The following is a 23,265-nucleotide window of genomic DNA, read 5'->3' as shown; positions in this document are numbered from 1 at the left end:
GATATTCGCAAGTCAATCAACATGATACATCACATTAACGAGAGAAAGGATAAAAACCATATGAACATTCCAACAGATGCAGAAAAAGCATCTGACAAACTACAGCATCCATTCATGATAAAAACCCTCCACAAAGTAGGTTTGGAGGGAACATACCTTAACATAATAAAGGCCATATATGAAAAGCCCACAGCAAACATCACACTCAATGGGGGAAAACTGATGAAAGCTTTTCCCCTAAGGTCAGGAACAAGATAAAATGTCCACTCTCACCACTTTTATTTAACACAGTACTAACAGTTCTAGCCACCACAATCAGACAACAAAAAGAAATAAAAGGACCCCAAATTGGTAAGGAAGAAGTAAAACTTTCACTATTTGCAGATGACATGATACCATATATAGACTACCCTAAAAACTCTACCAAAAAACTACTAGAACTGATAAATAAATTCAATAAGACCACAGGATACAAAATCGATTTCTATACATTAATAATGAATAGCATAAAGAGAAATTAAAAATCCCATTTACAATTGCAGCAAAAATAATAATGTACCTGGGAATAAACTTAGCTAGGGAGGTGAACAACCTGTACTTTGAAAACTCTAAAACACTGATGAAAGAAATTGAAGACAACACAAACAAATGGAAAGATATCCATGCTCATGGACTGGAAGAACAAATATTGTTAAAATGTGCATATAACATTAAGCAATCTATAGACTTAATGCAATCCCTATCAAAATACCAACAGTATCTTTCACAGCGCTAGAACAAACTATCCTAAAGTTTGTAAGGAACCACAAAAATCCCCCAATAGCCAAAGCAATCTTGAAAAAGATAACAAAACCAGAGGTACCACAACCCCAGATTTCAAGATATAAAACAAAGCTGTAGTAATCAAAACAATATGGTACTGGCAGAAAAATAAACACTAAGATCAAGAGAACAGAAAGCTCAGAAACAAACTCACAATTATATGGTCAATTAATCTTCAACAAACAAGGCAAGAATATGCAATGGTAAAAGAGCTATGGTGTTAGGAAAACTGGACAGCAACATGCAAAAGAATGACACTGAACCACTTTCTTAGACCAAACACAAAAATAAACTCAAAATGGATTTAAGACCTAAATGTGAGACCTGAAACCATACAACTCCTAGAAAACAGCACAGGCAGTAATATCTCTGAAACTAGCCAAAACATTTTTGTAGCAATGTCTCCTGAGGCAAAGGAAATAAAAACAAAAATAAACTATTGGGACTACATCAGAATAAAAAGCTTCTGAACAGCAAAGGAAACAATCAACAAAATATATGAAGAACTAATATAACACCAAAAAACCAAATAATCCAATTTTTAAAAATGGGCAAAAGACATGCACATACATTTCTGCAAAGACAACATACAGATGGCCAACAGACACATGAAAAGATGCTCAACATCAGTCATTGTCAGGGTACATTTAATCAAAACCACAATTAGATATCACCTCATACCTGCCAGAATGGCTAAAATCAAAACCATGAGAAAACAACAAGAGTTGGCAAGGATATGGAAAGAAAAGAACCCTCCTGCGCTGTTGGTGGTAATGTAAACTAGCACAGCCACTGTGGAAAACAGTATGGAGGTTCCTCAAAAAATTAAGAATACAACTATCATCCAATCCAGTAATTACACTATTGGGTATTTATCTAAAAAATACAAACAGAGAATACAAGATGGCAGAGGAGTAGGAGACCTCAGCTTTGTCTGGTCCCAGGAATTCAGCTGGACAGCTATCAAATCATTCTGAACACCTGTGAACTCAATTGGAGATCTAAGAAAAGAACTGCTTCAATTCTATAAATAGAAAAGTGACCACTTTCTACAAACTACCAAACTACCAAAACTGAACCAGGAAGAAACAGAAAACCTGAACAGACCCAGCAAGGAAATTGAAGCAGTAATCAAAAATCTCCCAACAAACAAGAGCTCAAGGCCAGATGGCTTCCCAGGGGAATTCTACCAAACATTTAAAGAAGAATTAATACTTATTCTTCTGAAGCTGTTTCAAAAAACAGAAATGGAAGGAAAACTTCCAAACTCATTTTATGAGGCCAGCATTACCTTGATCCCAAAGCCAGACAAAGACCCTACTAAAAAGGAGCATTACAGACCAATATCCCTGATGAACATGGATGTAAAAATTCTCACCAAGATACTGGCCAATAGGATCCAACAGTACATCGAAAGGATTATTCACCACGACCAAGTGGGATTTATTCCTGGGCTGCAAGGGTGGTTCAACATCTGCAAATCATTCACTGTGATACATCACATTAATAAAACAAAGAACAAGAAAAAACCATATTATCCTCCCAGATGCAGAAAAAAGCATTTGACAAAGTACAGCATCCTTTCTTGATTAAAACTCTTTACAGTGTAGGGATAGAGGAACATACCTCAATATCATAAAAACCATATACAAAAAGCCCACAGTGAATATCATTCTGGAGGTCTGGAACATGGCAAGGATGTCCTCTATCACCACTGCTGTTCAACATAGTACTAGAAGGCCTAGCTTCGCCAATCAGACAACAAAAAGAAATAAAAGGCATCCGAATCAGCAAAGAAGAAGTCAAACTCTCACTCTTTGCAGATGATATGATATTTTATGTGGAAAACCCAAAAGACTCCACCCCAAAACTGCTAGAACTCATACAGGAATTCAGGGAAGTGGCAAGATATAAAATCAATGCACAGAAATCAGTTGCACATTTATACATTAACAATGAGACAGAAGAAACAGAAACTGCACCCAAAACCATAAGATACCTAGAAATAATCCTAACCAAAGAGGCAAAGAACCTGTACTCAGAAAACTATAGAATACTCATGAAAGAAATTGAGGAAGACACAAAGAAATGGAAAAACGTTCCATGCTCATGGATTGGAAGAACAAAGACTGTTAATGTCTATGCTACCTAGAGCAGTCTACACATTTAATGCAATCTCTCTCAATATACCATCAACTTTTTTCACAGAAATGGAACAAATAATCCTAAAATTTGTATGGAGCCAGAAAAGACCCCGAATAGCCAAAGGAATGTTGAAAGAGAGAACCAAAGCTGGTAGCATCACAATTCCAGACTTCAAGCTCTATTACAAAGCTGTGATCATCAAGACAGTATGGTACTGGCACAAAAACAGACACAAAGAACAATGGAACAGAACAGAGAACTCAGAAATGGGACTCTCAAAACTCTACGGTCAACTAATCTTCGACAAAGCAGGAAAGAATATCCAATGGAAAAAAGACAGTCTCTTCAACAAATAGTGTTGGGAAAATTGGACAGCCACATGCAGAAGAATGAAAGTGGACCAATTCCTTTCACCATATACAAAAATAGACTCAAAATGGATGAAAGACCTAAACGTGAGATAGGCATCCATCAAAAACCTAGAGGAGAACACAGGCAGCAACCTCTGTGACCTAAGCCACCTAACTGCTTGCTAGACACATCTCCAAAGGCAAGGGAAACAAAGGCAAAATGAACTATTGGGACTTCATCAAGATAAAAAGTTTTTGCACAGCAAAGGAAACAGTTGACAAAACCAAGACAACCAACAGAATGGGAGAAGATACTTGCAAATGACCTATCAGATAGAGGGCTAATATCCAAAATCTATAAAGAACTTATCAAACTCAACACCCGAAGAACAAATAATACAATCAAGAAGTGGGCAGAAAACATGAACAGACATTTCTCCAAAGAAGACATTCAAATGGCCAACAGGCACATGAAAAAATGCTCCACATCACCTGGCATCAAGGAAATACAACTAAAATCACAATGAGATACCACCTCACAGCAGTCAGATGGTTAAAATTAATAAGTCAGGAAACGACAGATGTTGGCGGGGATGCGGAGAAAGGGGAACTTTACACTGTTGGTGGGAATGCAAGCTGGTGCAGCCACTCTGCAAAACAGTATGGAGGTTCCTCAAAAAGTTGAAAATAGCTACTCTACGACCCAGCAATTGCACTACTAGTGATCACAAATGTAGTGATCCGAAGGGGCACGTGCACCCCAATGTTTATGGCATGTCCACAATAGCCAAACTATGGAAAGAGCCCAGATGTCCATCAACAGATGAATGGATAAAGAAGATGTGGTATATATACACAATGGAATATTACTCAGCCATCAAAAAAAAGAAATATTGCCATTTGCAATGACATGGATGGAACCAGAGGGTACTATGCTGAGTTGAAATAAGTCAGTCAGAGAAGGACAATTATCGTATGATCTCACTCATATATGAAATTTAAGAATCAAAACAGAGGAGCCTAGTGGAAGGGAGGGAAAAATAAAACAAGATGAAATCAGAGAGGGAGACAAACCATAAGAGACTTAATCATAGGAAACAAACTGAGGGCTGCTGGGGGGGGTGGGTGGGGAAGGGGTAACTGGGTGATGGACATTAAGGATGGCATGTGATGTAATGAGCACTGGGTATTATATAAGACTGATGAATCACTGAACTCTACCTCTGAAACTAATTATACACTACATGTTAATTAATTGAATTTAAACTTAAAAAATTTTAGAAATTTTAGGGGTGCCTGGGTGGCTCAGTCGTTAAGCGTCTGCCTTCGGCTCAGGTCATGATCCCAGGGTCCTGGGATCAAGCCCCATGTCGGACTCCCTGCTCCGCGGGAAGCCTGCTTCTCCCTCTCCCACTCCCCCTGCTTGTGTTCCCTCCCTCTCTCGCTGTGTCTCTCTCTGTCAAATAAATAAAAATAAAAATCTTGAAAAAAAAAATTTTAGAAATTTTAAAAAATAAGGGAAAATAAATTAAATTTAATTAACCCAATCCAAAAAAAAAAAAACCAGAAAACACTAATTCAAAGTCTACATGCACCTCTACGTTTACTGCCTCATTATTTAGAACAGCCTAACTATGGAGGCAGCCCAAGTGTCAACAGGTGAATGGATAAATAAGATGTGGTACACACACAAACACACACACAGGGGAATATTAGTCAGCCATAAAAGAGAATAAAATCTTGGAGCACCTGGGTGGCTCAGTCGGTTAAGGATCTGCCTTTAGCTCAAGTCATGATCTCGGGCTCCCTGCTCAGCGGGAGTCTGCCTCTACGTCTGCACCGACACCCTCCCCCTCCGCTTGTCCTCTCTCTCTTTCTCTCTCAAATAAATAAATAATAAAAACCTTTAAAAAAAATTTTAAAAAGAAAATAAAATCTTGCCATTTGCAACATGGATGGAGCTAGAAAGTATTATGCTAAACAAAGTAAGTCAGAGAAAGACAAATACCATATAATTTCACTCATGTGGATTTTAGGAAATAAAACAAACAAGCAAAGGGGAGGCAGAGAGAGAGAGAAAGAGAGATAAACTTAGAAACCGACTTTTAACTAGAGTACAAACTGATGGTTACTTGAGGGGAAGCTGGTGGGGAACCGGTGAAATATGTGAACCAGAGTACACTTAACATGATAACCACTAAGTAATGTACAAAACTGATACATTACTATATTGTACACCTGAAACTAATATAACACTGTATGTTAAGTATACTGTAATTAAAATTTTTTTAAAAAGTTGATAAAAACACATGGGTCAATAGTCCATGTGATTTTGTTTTAACATCTGTACTGAAAATACTATTTATAATTTCAACTATAAATCGTTGTGAACCTTCTAATACAAACTATTTAATCTTCATTGAGAGAATAGCACAGAAAAAAATTCTGGCATATAACAAAAGTTGGAATAAATGTGGCATCAAAGATCAGTGGGAAAAAGGCCACCCAGGCGCCACAATTATTCAGAAAATGGTGTGCTGGGACGCTTGGGTGGCTCAGTCAGTTAAGTGTCGGCCTTCGGCTCAGGTCATGATCCCAGGGTCCTGGGATCAAGTCCCACATCAGGTTCCCTGCTCAGTTGGGAGCCTGCTTCTCCCTCTGCCTGCCACGTCCCCTGCTTGTGCACACGCTCTTTCTCTGACAAAAAAATAAAAATCTTTTAAAAAAGACAGACAGAAAATGATGTGCCAATGGGTAACTATCAAAAAGGGACAGATAAAAGAACCATGAGAGACAATGGACTCTGAAAAACAAACTGAGGGTTCTAGAGGGGAGGGGGTTGGGAGGATGGGTTAGCCTGGTGATGGGTATTGAGGAGGGCACGTTCTGCATGGAGCACTGGGTGTTATGCACAAACAATGAATCATGGAACACTATATCTAAAACTAATGATGTAATGTATGGGGATTAACATAACAATAAAAAAATTAAAAAAAAAAAGGGGGACAGATAAGCCTGTCACAGGAGAAGTAAAAACAAATTCTAGGTGAACTAATGATTAAGCATAAAGTGAAACTTCAAACAATATCTGATCTTGAGAAAGAAGCAACTAAGGAAAACAATATATAGCAAAGTTGAATACCAATAGATAGGAATAAAAATTATTCAACTTTCATCAAACCAAAAAACTGTAAATAAGCAAAACACTACCAGTGGTTTTTAATGTTCTAACACCCAGCCCAGCAAGGCCAGAGTAAAACTAGAACTCTCACTCACTAGTAATGGTATTATAACTTGTCACTGCCTTTTCAAGAGAATAATTTTGCAATCAGCATTAAGAGCCTTAAAAAACCTAGCCTACTAAAACAAAGGTCTGAATGAATTCAGTCAATGATTCCTTATTCACAATTCTATAATCCAAAAATATCTAAACACTGGCAGCAAAACCTATCATGAATTTATAATTATTTATCCCACTCAGCTCATCAGCCTGGCCTTCAAAGCTATAATTAATTTGGTCCCTTCCTATTTGCCTGAGTTTATGTCCCAAAATAGCCTCCTACAGGTGCTGTAAACCTGCCACAGAAAACCGCAAGTTTAACTATTCTCCAAACATGGTCTAAAATGCCCCCACCATAGCGCCTTTACAGAAGCTGTCCCGCTTCCTGAAATATACTTCTCTTCCCAAATCTATGTTAAGGCCTATCATGGGTCTTTTCATGAAAAAGGAAAAACTGCATCCCCTTTTAAGAAAGCTTCACAGATACTTTCCTCAATCAGAACTAATTTGTCACCCTCCTATGAATCCTGCACAATTTGTACCGTTGAGGTATACTTAAGGTAGTCAGAGGGTTAGCTGTGCATCTCTTCTCTCACTTGGCAGAACTTTCAGAGAGCAGAGACTAAATATTTCATTGTTCCCCCAATTTCTTAACATAGTGCTTTATATTCTGTATCCTAATGATAATAAACTGAGGGATGAGCATAATCATATCAGGATTCATAATAAATAAGTTTTTAAAAATTCCATCACTCAACAGAAGTGCCATGTGAGTGCTGGTAGGGAGGAGGTAAAGGAGAAGACAAACAAAAAGCTGGCATAGTAACTACTGAAACAAAGAAGTAGAAAGACGTGGAGACTGGAAAACACAAGTCACTTTACAGTACCAGAAGAATCCTCCAAGCTTGTCAGTGATGTAAGTTTCTCATTTTCTAATAAACTAGTGTGGCTTAAGTCATTGTGTGGATTCTTGTCTTCAAAATGTTTTCCAGCAAGAGGAACAATCATCTGTAAGAAATAAAATGCCAAGTAACAAAAGCGAACTCACTACTTTGAAGACCACACTACAAGGTTGCAAAAAGGACCACCAATGTGCTCAGTATTTGTAATTCACAATTTAGGCAATGAAGGTCTAGCTGTTTTATGTGTATCAATAACTTTCTTCCTGCCCCCATTCCACTTTCCTCCCCGACCCACCCACTGAGACATTGTTAAATTTAACATCTCAAATTGAATGCACAAGCTCAGAAGACCTAGTAACATAGTTAGTACACTAATACCCAAATGAATTTGAACAATACAAGGCTTGGGGTAGGAAGTGAAGATAACAGCCAAGTTGGACTCTGCAATCTACATTGAAATCGCTGGTTTTTCTGCTTCTCAACCCAGGGACAACATAATCCTAACAGCACACAGCAGTTTGTTAAGGGCATTCAAGGCCCAGAATAAAAGGTAACATTGCCTTCTACATGTCAACTTTATTTCAAAATCTTACTAAATATATATCAGACAATACCATCTTTAAAATTAGATTGCAAAATACACAATTTTTAAGATAAAAACAAGGGCTCTCCATACAATTGCATACTTAGAGAACCGTGCTGAATTATGCTCATAAAGATCTAAAGATGTGGAAACGAAAAAAACAAATGAACAAACAAAAAAACAGAAATAGACTCAAACACATCTGAGAAAAAAGTGGTGGTTCCTGGAGGGGAGAGAGTGGAACGATGGGTGAAATAGATGAATGAGAGGTACAAAATCCCAGTTATAAAATAAATAAGTCACAGGGATGAAAAGTACTACATAGAGAATACAGTCAATAATATTGTAATAACTTTGCATGGTGACAGAGGGTAACTACACTTCTGGTGGAGAGCATTTATAATGTATACAGTAGTTGGGCACCTGGGTGGCTCAGTTGGTTAAGTGACTACCTTCGGCTCAGGTCATGACCCCTGGGTCCTGGGATCGAGTCCCACACCGGGCTCCCAGCTCAGCAGGGAGCCTGCTTCTCTCTTTGCTGCTCCCCCTGCTGTGTGTGTGTGCTCTCTCTCTATCTCTCTGACAAATAAATAAAATCTTAAAAAAAAAAAAAAAGTATAAAGTTGTTAACTGCTTTGTTGTATACCTGAAACTAAGACAACATTGTAATATCAACTATACTTTAATTAAAAATAAGAAAGAGGGGTGCCTGGGTGGCTCAGTCATTAAGTGTCTGCCCTTGGCTCAGGTCATGATCCCAGGGTCCTGGGATCAAGCCCCACATCGGGCTCTCTGCTCAGCAGGAAGCCTACTTTTCCCTCTCCCACTCCCCCTGCTTCTGTTTCCTCTCTTGCTAACTCTCTGTCAAATAAATAAATAAAATCTTTAATAAATAAATAGACTGACAGATAAAAATAAATAAAAATAAATACATAAAAATAAAAATAAGAAAGAGCTGGGATGCCTGGCTGGCTCAGCGAAGCATGCAGCTCTTGATCCCAGGATTGTGAGTTTGAGCCCCATGCTGGGTGTAGAGATTACTTAAAAAATAAAAAATCTTTTAAAAAATTAATCAAATAAATTAAAAAGAGCTTATTCTCACCACTCCCCTCACCCCCGGACACACACACACGTGTCAAATGAAGTAGTAGCTCCCTCTGGTCTACATTTTCTAACGTATTTCTTTTCCTCTTCCTCTTACTTTGTAATCTCCTTTTTATTAGTATCTCATGTTTCTATACTTGTTTTGCTGCTTTCCAGTTTTATGGTTCCTCTCTTACTATCAATAATTTCTAATACTTTTTGGAAGTCAATTCTTCAGCCATCCTAAAAAAATAAATTTCCTACCATGAAGAAAAGTTATGTCTTTTCTCTTTAGAAACCATGTCTTCTAAATGTTCAAGAAATCATGCTTTCTAACTTAATTTCAATTTGACTACACTTGAACTTCCTTTAAAAAGCATTTCTCAAATTTGAAAGTTGTTAGTAGTTACATACAAGGAGCAAGTGTACAGAGCAGGGGTCGACATTTTCTGTAAAGAGTCAGCCAGCAAAATATTTCAGGTTTTGTCAGCCTTACAGTCTCTGTCACAGCTTCTCAACTCGGCTACTGTAACACAAAGCAGCCCTGAACAAAACAGAAACAAATGGGCATCGCTGTGTTCCAACAAAAATTTACAGAGACAGGCAAATAAGCTATAGACTGCCAACCTGAAATAATTCTTTAGACCTTTTTGTTTATATTTTATAAATACCAGACTCCAGGCCTGAAATCCCTATTAAATGTTTATGTTGGACATGACCTGTTGGTCTGCTAAGCCCCCCTTCTTTGAGGAGCCCATCTCTTTTTACATCATGTGGACCTGGTGGGGCTATCAGCTGCATTCCTCTCTGTACATATATATGTACACTGATGTACATGCATACACACACACACACACACAGAAGTGGACCTAAGTTCAGGCTCAACAAACAGAGTATTTTATTCCAACCTACCCCTTGGCACAGTGAATTACATAGGGGAGAACATATGACCCAAGTGAGCTCATTAGAGTTGTTGTCTTTTTTTTTTTTTTTAATTTACCCTCAAAGAAAGTTCACGGTCTTCTTTTTTGGTCACGAATGTTAAGAATGTAGGCTTAGGTTGCCTAAAAATGAAGACAGCCTCCTGATCATTCAACCAATTACTGAGTGCCAACTATGTGCCAGGCACTCAAGAAACAATAAACAAAACAAAGAGGGATGCCTGGGTGGCTCAGTCAGTTAAGCGTCTGCCTTTGGCTCAGGGTCATGATCCCAGGGTCATGGGATCAAGTCCCGCGTGGGGCTCCCTGCTCAGCGGGGTACCTGCTTCTCCCTCTGCCTGCGGCTCCCCCCACTAGTGGTCTCTGACAAATAAATAAATAAATAAAATCTTTAAATAAAATAAACGAAACAAAGAGAAGCCCTTACCTTCCCAGAGCCATCTTTCAAGAAGGAAGCAGCAAGGAGTGAAGTAGAGCAAAGGTGGAGAAGTCCTAATGACACAGGAAGCCCTAGACCAAGACGACTCTCACGTGCTGATTACTTGAAGCAGTAATGTGGATTTCTGCTATTTTTCTAACTAAAATTACTGCTATTTAACACTTACAAATGCAAAATAGAAACTTTCACTCTCCTAATAACACTCCAGAAATTGGTAACATATAAAAGATTACCTTGTTCTCCTTATTATTCATCCATGGTTGTAAACAAAAATCAACAGGTGAGTCTGTTTGAGAAAACAAAAATAACTGAGACCAAATTATTTTATCAACTAAAAACCCAATAACCCCTAAAAATTATAAATTAACTAAACTTTTTTCCCTTAAGTAGAATAAAGCACTTTTAAGTGATGGTATAGGAACTTATCACTGGTCAGTTTAGTTAAAAAACTGTCAGGGTGGAGAAGTATGAAAAATTATACATATGCCAAAAAAAACCCTGAATATGAATCTAATCAAGGCTTTAAAGCTAACTTTTGCTTTATAGAGGATATAGGGAAGAGAGAAACAAGAAAAATGACAGCATGACTAAGCATACAGACAAATCCAAATCATGGAACACTCTACAGGTGACAGACTGAGTTTTTTCCAACAGGCACTGACTTAGGACACACAACAAATAATATAACGTAACATAAGGTAACCTTCTTTGGACTCCAATTCAAGCAAACTAACCTGGATAATTAGTAAAATGAATATGGACTAGAGTACTATATGATAATAAAAGAATTGTTAATTCTGTTAGCAGTGTTAACAGCACTGTGGTTATATAAGAAAATATCTGTATTTTTAGAGATGCATACTAAAATATGTAGGAATAAAACGATACTTGAATTTTAAAATATCAGAAAAAAGTAATAAAAAAACAGAAGAGATAAAGCAAATATGACTAAATCTTATACTAACTGAGATTGTGGGATAAGTATATGAGTTTTTCTTAACGGACATAAAATTTGCATACCATGAAATCACCACCTTCTTAAAGCATTCAAAACAGTGGTTTTTAGTATATTCTCAAGGCTGTGCAACCATCAGCACTCTTTAATGCCACAATATTTTCATCATTCCAGAAACACACACTGTACCCATTAGCAGTCATTCCCTATTCTCCCCTTCCCCTGGCCCTGGCAACCACTAATCTATTGTCTCTATGGATTTGCCGATGCGGTGTCTACAGATGTCTGTGGACGAACAGAATCTTACAACATGTGGCCTTTTGTATCTGTCTTTCTTCACTTAGCCTAATGTATTCAAAATTCATCCATATGATAGTACATATCAATACTTCACTCCATTCTATGGCTCAGTAATACTCCACCATATGGACACACTACATGTTATTTATCCATTCATCAGTTGATGGGAGATTTGAGTTGTTTCCACTCTATCACTATTGTGATTAATGCTGCTATGAATATTCATGTACAAGGTTTTGTGTAGACATAGGTTTTCATTTCTCTTGGGTATATACCTAGGACTGGAACTGCTGGCTCATATGATAGTGCTATGTTTAATGTTTTGAGGAACTGTCAAACTACTTTCACAGCAACTCCATCATTTTACATACCCACCAGCAATGAATGAGAGTTTTAATTTCTCCATATCCTCACCAACACTTGCTATTTTCCAACTTTTTGATTATAGCTATTATAATAGGTGTAAAACCATTATCTCATGGTTTTGATTTGCATTTCCCTGATGACTAAAGATGTTGAACATTGTTTCATGTGTTTAGTGGCCATTTTACAACTTCTTTAGACAAATGTCTACTGAAAACCTTTGTCCATTCTACAGTGTTTTTTATTGAATTGGAAGACCTAAAATCTGGATGCCAGTCCCTTACCATATATGATTTGCAAATATTCTCTTCCATCTTTGTGCTGCCTTTTCAGTCTTTATTAAGTCTTTTGAGGCACGAAAGTTTTCAATTTCAATGAAGTCCAATTTACCAATTTTTTCTTTTATTGCTTGTAAGTGTGAGGAGTTAATACCATTCTCACTACTTTCGTACATATTTGACACTTTTCATCAAGAGAAATACAAACAGCCACTAAGGTTTTTAACAAAAACATACAAAGTACATTCATTCATCAATCCTATAATATGGGCTAAGTACTGAACCATAATTTGGAATTACATGCTATCTTCACTACATAAGAATACAACACATAGTTTAAAATATTTAGCTTTAATTTCTCTGACAAAAGAGAACATAGAGTACTTAGAAGCAATCTGAAAGCAGAGCCTGTAAGTTATTTATTTCTTATAATCTTCCCCTAAATTTGAAAACAACTGTTCAAATGACTCCAAAGCATTCAACTTGGTTTTCTTAGAAACAATAATTTTAGAATTTATAATTCACAAATTTATATAAAATAAATTTAGGAACAAATATGACTGGTGGTAATATCAATCAATTGGGCGGGGGGGGCGGAGTGTGAAAGGTGTGTCTTAAACACAACGTGTGCTGTGGCCATCTGACAGAATGGTTTCCAAAGGAAAGGAGCTTTCAGCTTAATCAGTGAAGACAATTAAAAGATTAATCAAGAGGAGGGTGGTCCAAGATGGCGGAGGAGTAAGAGATCGAACTTTTATCTGGTACCAGGAATTCAGCTAGATAGCTATCAAACCATTCTGAACAACTAACAAACTCAACAGGAGATCGAAGAAAAGAATAGCAGCAATTCTATGAACAGAAAAGCGACCGCTTTCTGCAAGGTAGGACATGCGGAGAAGTGAATCTGAGGCATATATGGGAAGATAGACGGGGGCGCGGGGTTGGGGGGGGGAGCGTTCTGTCAGCCGGTTACCGGCAAGTGATAGAGCATAAGGGCACAAAATCAGAACTTTTAGAAGTCTGCTCCAGTGAGGGACGTCACTCTGGTGGCTAAGCAGAGGGGGTGGGGGGTGTAACCCTTGCTGGGATAGTGTGGTCTCAGGACCCTCAGGGTCACTGAAAGCCTGGGGGTGCCTGAGTGTGGCAGAGCTCCCAGGTATCAGAGCAGGGAAGCCGGCTGCAAAGAGAGAGCCCAGGAGTGGGCTCTCAGCTTGGGGTTGCCATAAACCATGATCCGCAGCACAGTAGGGCCCTTGCTCTTTGAGCAGGGACCCAACAAGCAGCAGATCCGGAGAGACTTCCCTTCCTCCCTTGGGAGGAGCCTCGCGAGAGCCCACTGCAGGAAATCAGCTGGGTTTGGAGACTCCAAACAGGGCCGTGTGCCAGAGATAGAAATGCTCAGTCACAGGCCAGGTAAGCACGGAGTGTAGCTGGAGACCAGGGAGACAGGAGTGACCGCTTTTCTCTGGGGGCTCACTGAGTGGGGGCCCAAGCTCTCGGCTCCTCTGGGGCCAGAGATTGGGAGACTGCCATTTTCATTCTTACCCTCTAAAGCTGTGCTGAAAGCCTTCAGGGAAAAGGGCTACCGAGAGCAAACCAGAGCAGACTGCTTAGCCTGGCCCCTGGCAAAGGCACTGCAATTCCGCCTGGGGCAAAGACATTTGAGAATCAATGCAACAGCCCCTCCCCCAGAAGATCAGCAAGAATATCCTGCCAAGACCAAGTTTAGCGATCCATGAGAACTGCAGAACTCCAGCACTAGGGGAATACAGCACAAAGAAGTCATGGCTTTTTTCCCATGATTCCTTAGTCTTTCAACTTTAATTTTTTAAATTTTCTTTATTTTTTTTTTCTTTTTTTTGAATTTTTTTTCTTTCCTTTTTCAACCAACTTATCAATTCCTTTTTAAAAATCTTTTTTAATTTTCATTTTTACAGTCATATTCTATCCCTTCATTGTACTGAACCTTATTCTTGGTATATATATGTAAGATTTTCTTAGTTTCTGCAGTTTTGTCTAAAAGACCAAAATATACCCACAATCTAGTGTATGATTCTGTTCTAGTCACCTACCTGATCACATTCATTTTTTAATTTTTCTTCTTTCTTTTTTCAACCGACTTATCTTTTTAAAACCTTTAATTTTCATTTTTCTACAGTCATATTCCATCCCTTCATTGTATTTAACCTTATTTTTGTGTGTGTGTATATTATGTAAGTTTTTCTTACTTTAAAATTCTGGGATGCAGTTTTGTCTAAAAGACCAAAATACACCCAAAATCAAGTGTATGGCTCTGTTCTACTCACGAGCCTGATCATATTTTTTTTTTTTTCCCTTTTCCCCCCAGTTTTGGGTCTCTTCTGATTCATTTAGTGTATATTTCTCTGCAGTCATTGTTACTCTTTTAGCAATTTGTTCTCTTGTTCATCTATTCTTCTCTGGACAAAATGACAAAACAGAAAACCTCACCTCAAAAAAAAGAACAAGAGGCAGTACCAACTGCCAGGGACCTAATCAATATGGACATTAGTAAGATGTCGGAACTAGAGTTCAGAATAACGATTATAAAGATTACTAGCTGGGCTTGAAAAAAGCATAGGAAACACTAGAGAATCCCTTTCTGGAGAAATAAAATCTAACCAAGTGGAAATCAAAAAGGCTATAAGTGAGGTGCAATCAAAAATGGAGGCTCTAACTGCTAGGATAAATGAGGCAGAAGAGAGAATTAGTGATATGGAAGACAAAATGATGGAGAACAAAGAGGGTGAAAAAAAGAGAGATAAACAACTACTGAACCACGAGGAAAGAATTCAAGAGATGACTGATATCATAAAGCAAAACAATATTAGAATACCTGGGATCCCAGAAGAAGAAGAATGAGAGAGGCGGAAGGTATACTGGAGCAAATTATAGCAAAGAACTTCCCTAATGTGGGGAAGGAAACAGGCATCAAAATCCAGGAGGCACAGAGAACTCCCCCTCAAAAATCAATAAAAATAGGTCAACTCCCCAACATATAATAGTAAAAATTACAAATCTCAGAGACAAAGAGAAAATCCTGAAAGCAGCTCGGGACAAGAGGTCTGTAACGTACAACAGCAGAAACGTTAGACTGGCAGCAGACCTATCCACAGAGATCTGGCAGGCCAGAAAGGACTGACATGATATATTCAGGGTGCTAAATGAGAAAAATATGCAGCCAAGAATACTTTATCCAGCTAGGCTGTCACTGAAAATAGAAAGAGTGATAAAAAGCTTCCAGGACAAACAGAAATTAAAAGAATTTGTGATCACCAAACCAGCCCTACAAGAAATACTGAAAGAGGTCCTCTAAGCAAAGAGAGAGCCCAAAAGTAACACAGACCAGAAAGGAATACAGACAATATACAGTAACAGTCACCTTGCAGGCAATACAATAGCAATAATGCATATCTTTCAATAGTTACCCTGAATGTAAGTGGGCTAAACGCCCCAATCAAAAGATTGTACTAGAAGTCCTAGCCTTGGCAATCAGACAACAAAAAGAAATCAAAGGCATCCAAATCAGCAAAGAAGTCAAACTCTCACTCTTTGCAGATGATATGATACCTTATGTGGAAAACCCAAAAGACTCCACCCCAAAACTGCTAGAACTCATACACGAATTCAGGGAAGTGGCAGGATATAAAATCAATGCACAGAAATAAGTTGCACATCTATACATTAACAGTGAGACAGAAAAAAGAGGAGTCGATCCCATTTACAATTGCACCCAAAACCATAAGATACCTAGAAATAATCCTAACCAAAGAGGCAAAGAACCTGTACTCAGAAAACTATAGAATACTCATGAAACAAATTGAGGAAGACACAACGAAATGGAAAAACGTTCCATGCTCATAGATTGGAAGAACAAAGACTGTTAAAATGTCTATGCTACCTTGAGCAATCTACACATTTAATGCAATACCTATCAATATACCATCAACTTTTTCCACAGAAATGGAACAAATAATCCTAAAATTTGTATGGAACCAGAAAAGAGCCCGAATAGCCAGAGGAATGCTGAAACAGAAAACCAAAGCTGGCAGCATCACAATTCTGGACTTTAAGTTCTATTACAAAGCTGAAATCGTCAAGACAGCATGGTACTGGCACAAAAACAGACACACAGAACAATGGAACAGAATAGAGAGTCCAGAAACAGACCCTCAACTCTATGGTCAACTAATCTTCGACAAAGCAGGAAAGAATATCCAATGGAAAAAAGACAGTCTTCAACAAATGGTGTTGGGAAAACTGGACAGCCACATGCATAAGAATGAAACTGGACCATTTTCTTTCACCATATACAAAAATAGACTCAAAATGGCTGAAAGACCTAAATGTGAGACAGGAATCCATCAAAATCCTTGAGGAGAAGACAGGCAGAAACCTCTTCAACCTCAGCCGCAGCAACTTCTTCCTAGACACATGGCCAAAGGCAAGGGAAGCAAGGGCAAAAATGAACTATTGGGACTTCATCAAGATAAAAAGCTTTTGCACAGCAAAGGAAACAGTCAACAAAACCAAAAGACAACTGACAGAATGGGAGAAGATATTTGCAAATGACATATTAGATAAAGGGCTAGTATCCAAAATCTATAAAGAACTTACCAAACTCAACACCCAAAGAACAAATAGGGCAGAAGTCGGGATGCCTGGGTGGCTCAGTCGGTTAAGCGTCTGCCTTTGGCTCAGGTCATGATCCCAGGGTCCTAGGATCAAGTCCCACATCGGGCTCCTTGCTCGGCAGGGAGCCTGCTTCTCCCTCTCCCTCTGCCTGCTGCTCCCCCTGCTTGTGCTCTCTCTCTATCTCTGACAAATGGATAAATAAAATCTTTAAAAAATAAAAAATAAAAAGAAATGAGTAGAAGACATGAACAGACATTTCCACAGAGAAGACATCCAAATGGCCAACAGACACATGAAAAAGTGCTCAACATCACTTGGCATCAGGGAAATACAAATCAAAACCACAATGAGGTGCCATCTCACACCAGTCAGAACGGCTAAAATTAACAAGTCAGGAAATGACAGATGTTGGCGGGGATGCGCATAAAGGGGAACCCTCCTACACTGTTGGTGGGAATGCAAGCTGGTGCAGCCACTCTGGAAAATAGTATGGAGGTTCCTCAAAAAGTTGAAAATAGAGCTACCCTACGACCCAGAAGTTGCACTACTGGGTATTTACCCCAAAGATACAAATGTAGTAATCCGAAGGAGCACCTGCACCCCAATGTTTATAGCAGCAATGTCCACAATAGCCAAACTATGGAAAGAGCCCAGCTGTCCCTCAAAAGATGAATGCATAAAGATGTGGTGTGTATACACACACACACACACACACACACACACACACACACACACACACACAATGGAATATTATGCATCCATCAAAAAATCAAATCTTGCCATTTGCAACGACGTGGATGAAACTAGAGGGTATTATGCTAAGCAAAATAAGTCAATCAGAGAAGACAATTATCATATGATCTCATTGATTTGTGGACTTTGAGAAACAAGGCAGAGGATCATAGGGGAAAAGAGGAAAAAATGAAACAAGATGAAACCAGAGAGGGAGACAAATTATAAGAGACTCTTAATCTCAGGCACAAACTGAGGGTTGCTAGAGTGGAGGGGGGTGGGAAGGATGGGGTGGCTGGGTGATGGGACATTGGGGAGGGTATGTGTTGTGGTGAGCGCTGTGTATTGTGTAAGACCGATGAATCACAGACCTGTGATACATTATATGTTATTAATAAAAAAATAAAAAATATTAATGTTATTAATAAGAAAAATAAAAAAGATTAATCAAGAGACCATTTCCTGTAAAAATATTAATAGGTAAATGCCAAACCATAGTGATTTCAGTTTACCGTATTGTAGCTTAAGATAAATACCAAAGATAGATAAACAAGAAAGGAAATTGAAATATATACATTAGAAAGTAATTTCTGAAAGTTCAGTACCTTGCATTTGTTCCAGTGGTGAAATCCTATCAACAGGATCTTGGCTCTGAAAGGGTTTTGCAGTTTTAGCTTGCTCCTCTTCTGTTCTTGCCATATCACTTTGCAAAGTAGACTCTTCAAGAACAGCAACTGACAAATGCTGACTTTCTATATTCTTTTTCTTAGAGATAGAACTTTTCATGTGGGAACAGAATAATGATTAAATGTTAGTTACCTGGGTAAATCATTAAATATTCATTAATCAGTTATGTATTTAATCTCCCAAAAAGAAAAAAAAAATGGATACAGTGAAAAGAAAAATTTCTAGGACCAGCCAGAAACTATAATTGGCTCCACTGTAGGTACCCTGGGGACTGCACATCATTTTGGGTCCAGAGATACACAGTCTACCAAAATCAAATACAGTATCATATTGCTATTCTGCCTCTTAAGTGATAAAATGAGGGTTTTTTTCTTTTCCAAATAAGTATCTCTGAATCTATCATATGTGGAGAAAAACTCAGCTTTCTAAAAACAAAACAGACTTAAAGGATACTAGCATATTTGCTAAAAAGCTGATTCTCTGAATTAGGAAATGCTTTGAAAGTTTTACTTTTAGCCCCTGCCACTGGCCTTGTCCCCATCTTTGTATCTCTGTTGTTTTATATATGTATGACAATGTTTTTCCTTAAAGGCCATTTTCCTCCCAATCTTCTGCAAAAGCTCCTGGGTCTGATGCAACTCACCACAGCCTTCTGCCAGCAAGAGAGGGATGAACTTTTTAGAAAAAGGCCTCTAAACACAATTAAATTCATCATCTGACAAACTGATATCTAGGGATAGATTTAAATCTGACCAGGATGGATGAAAAGAAGATAATCCTTCCATATATTCCAAGTGCTAACCCTCTGTGCCTGAGGCAACTCCCAACTCTTAATTTACCTCCCAGTTTCTCCATCTCTGTATTGGGGCTGTAATACATAGAAAGCCGTTTACCATCAGCTCAATCCAAAGGTGCATTTATAGGTAGATATAGGAAAGTTTCATCCCAAACAGAAGCAGAGTAAAAGAGAGGGTAGAGGTAGGTGGAAAGACTGTAAGTGGACACAAAGTTGTATGATAGGAGAGAGAGAAAAGAGGTGTGGGGGTGTGCACAACAAAGGAAACTGACAAAATGAAAAGGCAGTCTACAGAATGGGAGAAAATATCTGCAAATCATATCTGATAAAGGGTTAATATCCAAAATACACAAAGAACTCCTACACCTCAAGAGCAAAAACAAAAAGCAAACAAGCAAACAATATGATTAAAAAATGGGCAATCTGAATATTCTTCCAATGACATACAGATGATCAACAGGTACATGAAAAGATGTTCAATGTCACTAATCATCAGGGAAAGGCAAATCAGAACCACAATGAGACATCACCTAACACCTGTTATAATAACTACTATAAAAAAGAGAAGAGGGATGCTTGGGTGGCTCAGTCAGTGAAGCGCCTGCCTTAGGCTCAGGTGCTGATCTTAGGGTCCTGGGATCAAGCCCTGCATTGGGCTCCCTGCTCGGCGGGAAGTCTACTCCTCCCTCTGCCTGCCGCTCCCCCTGCTTGTGTGCACACACTCTCTCTCTGACAAATATATAAAATCTTTAAAAAAATAAATTAAAATAAATTAAAAAAAAGACAAGAAATAACAAGTGTTGGTGAGGATGTGCAGTGCTGGGATGTGAACTGGGAATGTAAACTGATGCAGTCACTATGGAAAATAGTAAGGAGGTTCTTCAAAAATTAAAAATAGAACTACCATATGATCCAGCAATCCCACGTCAGGGTATTTATCCAAAGAAAACTAAAGCCCTAACTCAAAAAGATAATATGGCACCCCCATGTTCACTGCAGCATTTTTTACAATAGCCAAGATGGAAGCAACCTAAGTGTCTGAAAGATGAATAAAAAAAATTTTGTATATATATAACACAATGGGATATTATTCAGCCATAAAAAAAAGAAGGAAATCTTGCCACTTGCAATAACATGGATGGACTTTAAGGGCATTATGGTAAGACAGAGAGACAAATACCACATAATCTCATTTATATGCAGAATCTAAAAATAAGAACAAAAAAACTAAGCTCATAGATACAGAGAATAGATTAATGGTTCCCAGAGGTAGGGGATCAGGGGCAGGAGAAAAGGGGGAAGGGGGTCAAAAGGTACAAACTTCCAGATATAAAATAAGTAACTCATGGGGATATAATGTATAGCATGGTGGCTACAGGTAATAACACTGTACTGCGTATTTGAAAGTTGCTAAGAGAGTAAATCTTTTTTTTTTTTTTTTTTTTTTTTTTAAGATTTTTTATTTATTTATTTGAGAGAGAGAGAATGAGAGAGAGAGAGCACATGAGAGGGGGAGGGTCAGAGGGAGAAGCAGACTCCCCGCCGAGCAGGGAGCCCGATGCGGGACTCGATCCAGGGACTCCAGGATCATGACCTGAGCCGAAGGCAGTCGCTTAACCAACTGAGCCACCCAGGCGCCCCGAGAGTAAATCTTAAAAGTTCTCATCACAAGAAAAAAAAATTCTGTAACTATGTAAGGTGACAGATATTAACTAGATTTATTGTGGTGATCATTTCACAGTATATACAAATATCAAATCATTACATTGCACAACTGAAACTAGTATTATATGTCAATTATATTTCAAATAAATGAGAAAATGAAAGAGAAAAGAAAGACAGTAAAGGTCCCTAGGTGACATATTAAAAAAAAAAAAAAAAAAGGTGGTGGGGAGGCAAAATGGTGACATGAAATAAATAAAAAAGAAATCATGACATTTAGGTTCATATTTCAAAGCCCCCCACTCCAAGAAGAACATGTGCACTTTACCCTTGAACAAGATGGGGGTTAGGGGCACTGACCTCCTGCATAATTGGAAATCTATGTCTAACTTCTGACTCCCCAAAAACTTTACTTAATTGAACTACTGTTGACTGGAAGCCTTACAAATAACATACACAGTCAATTAACACACACTTTGTATATGTACTATATACTGTATTCTTATAACAAAGCTGGAGGAAAGAAAATGTTATTAAGAAAATCACAAGGAAGAGAAAATACATTTACAGTACTATGTATTTACTGAAACAAATCTGCATGTAAGTGGACCCATGCAGTTCAAGGGTCAACTGTAGTGTAACCATTAGAACTTTATGATAACAGAGCCAATTAAATTAACCACCTCCCCCTAAATCCACTTCCTCAAAACTACAGCTATCACTTGTTTAGCCCGTCAAAATTCTTCACACTAAGTCAAATATTAAGTTAAATAAGCTTCAAGTAAAAGTGGCAAGCGTAACTTCTCGAACTGCATGAAAATGACAATAAGGACATCTATAAAAGTGAAGCAATCTGGATGAGAGCCACCAGTCCTAGCCCAAGCTTACCTCAGATTCTAGAATCTAAAAAGCAGACAGGGTATGCAGGAAAAACGAAAGCATGGTCCAGACAAGAACAAAAGGGCCTGGAAGCAGAAAACAAATCTGCCAGGAAGAACTGCAGAAATGCTTCCTGACTACAGTAGGAAGGAGGGCAGGAGGGAGTCCAGAGGGAGTCCAAAGGGAGGGGATGACTGAAAGTCTATCAGCTGCCCTCGCTGGGCAGTGCTCCACTCCCGCTCCACCACCCACGCAAACAAAACAGCAGTGTCAACATGACGCTGCACACCTAGGAAGGCTCTTCTCCAGAAAAGGCATATGAAACGCCTGGGCACAATGAAGTTATGGTGGTGACAGCAGTGTTAAACACCCGGCATGGAACCTGTAAAGTGAACCTGGCCGTGAGTACTGCCCAACTCACATGAAGAGCTAACAGAAATGAGATCTGGATACCCACTAGCCCACACTAGCAACCTAGAAGACAGCCATAAATCAGATGCAGGAGAAGGAACAGCTTGAGAGATAAAAATAAAGATGAACAAAGTAAACAACCCCAGAGACAAGGATAATTTATAGAACTTTGAAAAATCTCCATTAAAATTCTCAGAAAACATTGAAGTAGCTATTATATCCACAAAAAGGAACCATTATAAAAAAATGAAAGACCAGAAAAAAGAGCTCTCAAAATTATGACTGCCAAATGATTTAATAGAAGGGTAGGGAAAAAATTAGGAACTTTATCTAGAACATTGTCTGTTTGCACTGGAACAAAAGAAAAACAAAAACAAAAAAGGAAAAGGAAAAAAAAATAGTGGAAATAGATCAACCCAGGCAATCCAAAACATAGTCCCAGAAAGAAAGAAAAACAGAAAATTACTCAAGTAATAATAATTATCTAGAACTAAAGCACACAAATCTCTGGATTGATGCCAATTAGAATTCAGTTGGGGGTGGGGGGGAGCACCCACCAAGGACTCGGAGGATTCTAAGAGTTTCCAGAGAGAAAAAAGTTCAGATACAAATGGTCAAGTATCAAAATGACATCAGGCTTCTCACACTATGTAGCAATGCCTTCAAAATTTTGTGAAAGTTATTTTTATCTTTAAATCCTATCCTCAGCTAAAATATTCATTAATTCCGAAGTTAGAATAAGGATATTTTCAAAACATAAATTCCACCCTCCCCCAGAAGGAGCCACAGAAGCCGTCCTCCACACGGGGATAAGAGCATGCCTCTGCAGGCTGTGCACCCACCATCACAAGCAGCCACAGGAAGTCCAGGCTCTCAGACTAACAACCCAGATCTTCAGACTACTCAATGGAGGGAAGGAATAGCCCCAAAGCACTCACCTCTACCCAATGAAAGTCTAGAGTGAGGCCAGTACACTGCATCTAAGACTACGCCTTACCAGGTTG

At 38.5% G+C, this 23,265-nt stretch overlaps 1 protein-coding gene across 6 annotated transcripts in view; it reads right to left on the bottom strand.

Moving 5' to 3' along the window:
- Positions 1-23,265, bottom strand: part of CEP192 (centrosomal protein 192) — a 142,940-nt gene that overhangs the window by 108,182 nt on the left and 11,493 nt on the right. For 5 of the 6 annotated variants that reach the window (XR_013443414.1, XR_013443412.1, XR_013443413.1 and 2 more), the window contains exons 4-6: positions 18,432-18,604; positions 10,779-10,831; positions 7,485-7,605 (exon numbers count right to left, since the gene is read on the bottom strand). Coding sequence is in view for 3 of the 6 variants with exons in the window: in XM_036082440.2 (XP_035938333.2) it covers positions 7,485-7,605; positions 10,779-10,831; positions 18,432-18,604 (347 nt within the window). In the remaining 3 variants the exon portion in view is untranslated. The remainder of the gene's footprint in view (positions 1-7,484; positions 7,606-10,778; positions 10,832-18,431; positions 18,605-23,265) is intronic. The other variant, XM_078060650.1, reaches the window with a different exon arrangement.

Source organism: Halichoerus grypus, chromosome 13 (genome assembly GCF_964656455.1).
Source record: "Halichoerus grypus chromosome 13, mHalGry1.hap1.1, whole genome shotgun sequence".
NCBI classification, from domain to species: domain Eukaryota; kingdom Metazoa; phylum Chordata; class Mammalia; order Carnivora; family Phocidae; genus Halichoerus; species Halichoerus grypus.
This window is presented reverse-complemented; position numbering and strand designations above follow the sequence as displayed.